General features: G+C 35.1%; 1 protein-coding gene across 1 annotated transcript; it reads left to right on the top strand.

Annotated features, from left to right (window-relative positions):
• The first annotated feature begins 6,328 nt into the window (after window positions 1-6,328).
• On the top strand, window positions 6,329-8,128 carry LOC149796292 (uncharacterized). The gene has a single exon (XM_089960195.1). It carries the CDS (start codon window positions 6,329-6,331, stop codon window positions 8,126-8,128), a length of 1,800 nt encoding a protein of 599 aa, XP_089816321.1.
• The last annotated feature ends 251 nt before the right edge of the window (window positions 8,129-8,379 follow it).

Below are 8,379 nucleotides of genomic sequence, written 5' to 3'. Positions count from 1 at the left end.
TACATACGTCTCATCAAATATCGGCAAGTGATTACCATTTTGGGACCAGTGAAAAGTAAGGTGGGACTAGTGAAGAGTAAGGTGGGACTAGTGAAGAGAAAGGTGGGACTAGTGAATTTTCTGAAACCACTTGTCCTGGACTAGTAGTTAAAAAAAAAATTTGCTCAGCCCTGTTATACTGAAGTCTCTAATAAGAATTTAATTCATGGATTGTATTTTTTTAATCCAACAAAACACTTTTGGCACTTCAGTTTATTCAGAATATTAATTATTAAGTCCTGTATCTGTAATTCTAGCTTTATGTAGGATTTACTTCGCAATAGCATAAGTTCCTTGTTTTTACATTTTTTTCACTTTGTATTCTAGGGAAATCAATTATTTTTTATTTTTACAAACCTTAATGCTTCTCACTCTTTTTCATTTTATTTTAAGATCTTATAGTCGTATATATATATGTACACACACATATATATATACACACACACATGTGTATATATATTGTTCCAACTCTGGTCTTAAACAAAGTAACAGAACTGAGCAAAAACCAAAAGGTTTTTGTAAAAATTCAATAAATAATTTACTTTTTTAGGATTCAAAGTGAAAATGTAAAGAAAATGAAATTCTGGTAGTGTAAATTAAATCCCAAATAATCACAGAATTACTAACACAAGTCATACTAATTTAAAGCTATGAATAAACTGTTGTGGTAATCTAAAATAGTCCAGTGCTGGAATTGTTGATGTGCTACATACAATTAAACAAACCAGTACCTACACACACACATGCCAGTACCTACACATACACTCACCAGTACATACACACACATACCAGTACCTAGACATACACTCACCAGTACCTACACACACACATAACAGTACCTACACATACACTCACCAGTACCTACACACACACATACTAATACATGTTCATACACATACCAGTACCTACACATCCACATACCAGTACATACACATTCACATACCAGTACATACAAATACCAGTATATACAAATACCAGTACATACACATACACATACCAGTACATACAAATACCAGTACATACACATACACATACCAGTATATACAATACACATATCATTACATATACATTCACATGCCAGTACCCCCGTACGAAATAATTAGGTGGATTCCACCTGGAACTTAAGCAGACTCCAGGCGGAATCTGCCTAAAATGTTAAAAATCTGGTTAATACAAAGGCGGACATGGAAAATTTGAGAAGTCAAAGATGAATCCATCTAGAGTCCGTCTAACTCTAAGATGGACTTTTGTCAAATTCCTGCTATAAATACATCTTTAGGCATAATTTTGGACTTAGTTGATTTTCCACCCACCATCTAGGTGGAATTAGGAACTTAGTCACTGACATCTATTATATGAAAGGAGGAATCTGGACTTAGTATATTTTCTAACCAACATCTAGGCAGAACGAAGAACTTCGTCATTTACATCAGTTAAATAAGGCATAATTAGAACTTGGCTTTTGTGTGTCTGTAAAGTTAAATGACTGAAAATATAGTGATATTTTGTGATTGTAATATCACTGACAGTTCAATAAAAATATCAGTAAGATATAATAACATTTATTGTTTCTTGTACAATATGAATGATTTTCAGAGCATTTATATTTCCTGTTTCTGATAGCTGTAATTTTATTGTTTATTTTGGGCACAATGTATAACTTCTTTTCATAGCTTGCCATGTTAAATTTCTTTTTCAAATTTGTTGTTGTTGTTTTATTTTTGTTTAACTTAATTGGATTTACCTGCCTTCGAACAAGTTTTCATCTTGTTTTCCGTTTTAAAACATAATTTAGCTTTTCTCCTGACCTGAATTTCCTCATTTTTTAATATCGTCTCCGAAACTTTTTTTTTAAATAATGCTCCATCCGGTCCCATTCCACAACAAGCTTTTAAATAAGTATTTGTTCCATTTATTGTTGAACAGATGATCGTTGTATAAAGCTTTCTGATTGGTCAAAATTTTTTAATTGACCAATGAATCGTCGCGTAACAGAAACTGATGGGAAAGAGCATGTTTGCTAAACATGGCGATTCGAATTTTCGAGCGGGACGAGAGATTGAATAACCATTTGAAAAATGTGTGGCAATGAGCATACCCTGAACGCAAATTTGATGGGAACATAATTGATGAATCTGTATGAAAACTGAACGCCAGGACAAGCATTTTGCATTTTGTGCCATAAAGAGCTTTACAGTAGCGGCTAACGTGCTAAATAAGACAAGGAATTGAATTAGGAATCAGGATGATTTCGAAGTTATACAATTCCAAACTGATTAACTTTAAGGAGGGACAACGTGTAGATCACTGGTGGGAATTGTTGCCAGATATCCTTGTCTTTCAGAGAGAGTCATATCTTTGCGGAATTTTCTTGGCTGAAAAGAAGAATCTACTTTCAGTCTCGTGAGGCATTATTGTGTATATTATCACAATATTCTTGGTGTGTTGGAATTCAGTATAAAATAAGAGTAATTATATCATGATAAACGTTTGTCATGGCTGCTTATGGAACAAGGACTAATTCGAGAGACCACAACAGCATCATAGTTTGTGCAGTCAAAAATCCAGTCTACAGTACAAGTTACATAAGGCAGGCTCCTAGCTTTTCTTCTTCTCATAATCAAATTGTCTCAAATGGATGCTTCTCTGTAATTTTGCATTATTTTCACAGCTGAATTTTTCAATGCAGATTAATATTTTATATTTTATATATGTTTATGTGTTCACAGATGCCTGTGCATATGTTCCAAGTTTGATACTTGGATTTTTAAAACCACTTAATTATTTAGTGTCAGATACTTCATATCATGTTGTATATACAGTATATGTTGTACATTACAGAAGGCCTCAAGGTAGATTAGTTCTGTAACTAATTGAATTACCTTCTCTAAATAAAGTCATATATATTATTATTTTTATTACTATTAACTCCCATTTCTCTTGCCTTGGATGTCATATAATTACAACATCAGTATAATTGTTTTCATGCACACTTAAATATCACCTTGGGTAATAAAGTCCTGTTTAATTCATATCCATTATTTCTTTGAAATCTGCAGAAATGTCTGAAACACTAAAAAACTTAAGTAAAATACTATATAATGATCAAAATTTTAGTGAAGTTTTAGTCAATTTTTTGTGAAACCTCACACATATTTCAAAGAAATTTGAGTGAGACCTCAACATAATTTCAAAGAAAGTTTTGGTCAAAATATTTGTGAAATCTCACCAAACTTTAAAGTGAAATGAAAAATACTTAAGTAATGCCATGTTGGATTAGATTTTGTATGCAAGAAAGAAAATGGCATTGCCCCATAGGATAAGAAAAACCTAAATCTTATTTGATAATGTCTATCAAAATAAAATTTATGATCCATTTTAAAAATTACTGTGAATATTTATCATTGATTCCCAATAATGCCTAAAAATCATTAGGCAGTTTAATAGAAATCTGAAGTATATTTTTTATGGTTAAGGCAGAAATTGCTTAAAAAATCTGTCTGAAATCCTTGACATTTTCATTATTGGATGGGATTTCTGCAGGTATTTCCATCTAATTAGGCAGAAGTAAACATTCCGCCTAGTAAAAGTAATTTGCGTATTTCGAACTTATATTCCACCCTGAATCTGCCTAAAAGTGATAATAAGGGGAATCTAGGCTAAATAAGCAGAATAAACAGATTCCGCCTAGTAGACGGAATAAACAAATTAGTAGTATAGAGAGTGGGGATTCTGGCTCACCCCACATGGAAACGTTATTTTATCATAACGAGCCTTTTATCAGCAAATTTGAAAAAAATACAGCGACAAAACACTAGCATCCTGAGGGTATCTTTCAAAATTAACATGGAGCGGAGTAAAATATTCACGGAGACATATCAGAAAGAAAATTAAAATGGAGCGGAGTAAAATATTTAAGGAAGAATATCAGAAAGAAAATTAACATGGAACGGAGTAAATGATTGAAAAGAAATATTATAAAGAAAATTTTACTCAGGTGCAGATTGAGCCTTCTGAGCTGCTTGTTTAGCGATAAATTCCTCGATAGACAGCGGACCATCAACAAAGCAGTAGATATTTTTTTTACGGTTTTCATAGTACGACAGCATGCCACGATATTTACAAGCGCCGCAATTTCTGCATAGCTGGACTTTACCTCGAACACCAACCCCACATACAAGACACGGGCGGGTTCCAGCATTTGGGCTTTTTCTGAGTAAGAGCGCATGAACACCGCAGAAATCTCCGAAACGGCGCTTATTGCATTTTTCTGTCTTGTCTTTCAACAACCATTGGCATGACGATAAATGTATCATTTATGTATATAATTATGATAGATTTTTAATTTCAAATCTAATTATTTTATTTATTTTTTTGTCTGAATTAATATTTAAAAATTGAATTAAATATAAAACTAATATTATAGGAAATGGTATCAGGCGTTGATATCACTGAGATCCGAGAGACAATCGAGAGACTCGGAATTACTAGATTCGAATACATCGGAAAATTACAATTTGACTATTATGCCATCACAAGAAGCCAAGCACCTTATCCTAGATCCAATGCAGAATTACTTGAATTGCATAGACGAATGGAAGTTTTATACAGGAAACAAGCTATTACAAAAGAAATTAAGGAGCGCGAAGGTGGATTTGTCATCGATGAAGCTTTTGATGGTCAAGATAAATTTATAAAGTTTATTCCGAAAAAAGATGGATACAATTATTTCCGTTTCAATGACCTTAGTTAAGTTATTATGAAAATTATCCCGAAAATATTAAAATTACATCCCACTATAAAACTCACCGTTAAATACGAGCTTATTATGTATAAGGCCACCGATGATCGCGTTACGCAAAATGTTCTACTAAATTCGAAAACGAGAATAATTGACCAATCGACTGATCTACATCAAGCCGCAAATGATTTCTATCAGGATATATCGTCACATATCGATAAATTTACCTCATACGGCTCAGGATGGGTCATCGACAAAATATTAAATATTATGCTGTCCGTTAGTGCCTTTGAGCTAAAAAAAGGAGGATATTACGTACCATTACCAGATAAAATTCAGAAAACTAAATCCTGTGTAAATGTAAGAAATACCGATAGTAAATGCTGCCTTTGGGCACTTCTATCTGCGTTATATCCGGTAGATGACAACGCTGACCGAGTGAGTAAATATCACTTACACCAAGATCGAATAAAAATGTCGAACATAAAATATCCCGTTGCTGTGAAAGATGTCGAAAAGATAGAGCGGCTTAACTCAGATCTGTTTCCTTGCGGGATTAACATTTTCTCGCTCGACGATTCGATCAAGCCATTTCCCATGAGAATTTCACCGCTAGCTAAACACGACGTCAACAACCGAGCCGTTAATTTACTTTACTACAACAACCACTACGCGTGGATAAAAAATTTCTCTAGATTCATCCGGTCAACAATTACGGCACACAAAACTCGAACTTTCTTCTGTTACAGCTGCCTGAATGGATTTACGACCAACGAAAAGCTAATCGAGCATAATAAATACTGCTTTGAGACAAAGAAAATAACAGCGCCAGTTGAGGGAAAGAATAAGTTATATTTCAAAAATTTCGATAGGACCAAAAAATTGCCATTTGTAATTATTGGTGACTTCGAAAGTTTTATTGTACCAGTCCGAGATGGAAAATGCATCTGTAGCCAAGAAAAATGCCGATGCGATGTTAAAACCATAATGGTCAACAAGCACGTTCCAGCATCTTACAGATTGATGACAAGCTGCATCGACAGCGCATTATCGAAATTATCACCGATATATCGAGGGTCGGACTTACCGCCGGAAGTTCACATGTTAAAATATTTGTTTAGTGAATCGGAACGGATCAATGATCTAGCAGAATTTGGCGACGAGTTTATGAAACTTAGCTCCTTCCAAGATAGCAAACACTGCTGTATCTGTCGTGGAGACTTGCGTGAAGATCGATTACCGTATTATGATATTTTCAGGAACAGGTACATAGGAGCGGCACACACGAGATGCAGAGTAACCCAGCCTTATATTCCGGTTGTATTTCACAATTTACGTGGCTATGATGGTCATTTTATTGTACGAGCACTAGGTCATCCCGATATTGTCGATTACATGCATGATCACAACCTTGATATTTCCTGTATTCCGAATAACAGCTAGAAGCTCATGTCGATCACCGTTGGAAATCTCCGATTTATTGACTCGGTCCAATTTATGGCAACATCACTGGAGAGCCTTGCGAAGAATTGTTCGAGCTTTCCTGTCATGTCAAGATACTATAATGAGGAACAAGTAAAGTATTTGTCGAAAAAAGGAATATTCCCATATGAGTATTTTGACGGTCCTGATAGATTTAACGAGACAAAGCTACCTGATAAAGATAAATTTTATTCCTCGATGAACGATAAAAATATAACCGACGATGAGTACAATTACGCCAAGACAATCTGGCAGGAATTTAGTTGTCGGAATTTCGGCGATTATCACGATCTGTACTTGACTGTTGACGTATTACTGCTTGCTGACATATTTGAGGTGTTTCGAGAAACATCGATAAAAATTTATGGACTAGATCCGGCTCATTATTATTCCGCACCAGGATTATCGTGGGACGCATTACTAAAATCAACAAAAATAAAGTTGGAGCTCTTAACCGACCCGGATATGTATTTGTTTATCGAGCGAGGAATTCGAGGTGGTATTAGCGTCATCACAAAGAAATACGCGGCAGCGAACCACAAATATCTTCATGATTATAATCCAGATATTCCAGTGAACTATATCACCTACCTAGACGCTAATAATTTGTATGGAGCTGCAATGTCTGAACCAATGCCTTACGGGGGATTTAAGTGGATTAGTGAGGAGGAATTTCTCTTGAAAAACTACAAGGATGATAAATTTATCGAAATGAATCCATTAACGAGCTATTATGTCGAGGCTGATTTTGATTATCCTGAGAGCCTCCATGATGAACACAACGATTATCCTTATCTTCCTGAGTCGTTAATTATTACTGATGATATGTTATCCCGAGAACAATTATCGCTAAGGACAGCAAGACCGACTAAGATTCACAAGCTCGTTCCGAGTTTATTATCGAAAAAACGATATGTGTGCCATTATGCCATCCTGAAGCAAGCTATCGATGCAGGATTAATTTTGACTAAAATTCACAAGGTGCTGCAGTTCGAACATTCAACTTGGATGAAGAGCTACATCGCCGGCAATACCGCCCGCCGGGCGGTCTCCAAGAACGATTTTGAGAAAGATTTTTACAAGATCATGAATAATTCCGTCTTTGGCAAGACGATGGAGAATATTCGCAAACGGGTCGATATTCGCATCGTTAATGACCAAGATACACGGAACCGTCTGTTAAAATCTAACTTATTCCTGGATAAAACTTACATCAGCAAGAATCTGATCCTAATTAAAATGTTACAGCCAACATTGCATCTTAGCAAGCCTATTTACGTGGGTGCGGCTGTTCTAGATTTATCAAAGCGTATTATGTACGATTTTCATTATGGATTTGCTAAGAAGAAATGGCCCCGCGTAAAATTATTATTCACCGATACCGACTCACTAGTTTACGAAGTTCCTGGTTCAGACTGCAACGGTGATCTATTTCAGGACATCTATGATAATAAGGATCGATTTGACCTATCCGACGTTAAAGGCAAATTTAACGATGACACCAACAAGAAAGTTATCGGAAAGTACAAAGATGAATATTCATTTGATCCTATCCGTGAATTTGTCGGATTGAGGTCTAAAATGTACTCGCTTATCTCAGAATCGTCTAAGGAGGTAAAGAAAGCTAAAGGCATCAGCTTCACTTTTGTCAAGAACAAATTAAAATTTCAAGATTATCTCGCAGCGTTACATCGAGGATCACGCGAAAAAATATCATCTGCGGTTTCATTCACATTTCGGTCATATCATCATGAAATTGCAACAAATCGGATCAACAAAGCAGCTTTGAACAACTTCGATGACAAACGATATTGCGATGACGGGATTAACACACTAGCTATCGGTCATTACCGGATAAAAGCTTAATATTTATTCTGCACGATTCTGCGTTAATTTATTCTGCATACGTCAGATTGATTTATTCTGAATGATTCTGACTGATTTACTTATTTATTTTACTGAAATTTACAAAAAATAACCAAAATCGTTAATTTATCGGGTAGTTAACCCGACGAATTTAGGAAATTGTTCAAATTTATCAACTTGTCAGGTAGTTACCCCGACGGATTTAGGAAATTATCTAAAATCATTAATTTGCTGGGTATCTTACCCGACGG

This window comes from Sinohyriopsis cumingii, chromosome 6, assembly GCF_028554795.1.
Source record: "Sinohyriopsis cumingii isolate HCF-2022 chromosome 6, ASM2855479v2, whole genome shotgun sequence".
Classification (NCBI taxonomy): Eukaryota; Metazoa; Mollusca; class Bivalvia; order Unionida; family Unionidae; genus Sinohyriopsis; species Sinohyriopsis cumingii.
This window is presented reverse-complemented; position numbering and strand designations above follow the sequence as displayed.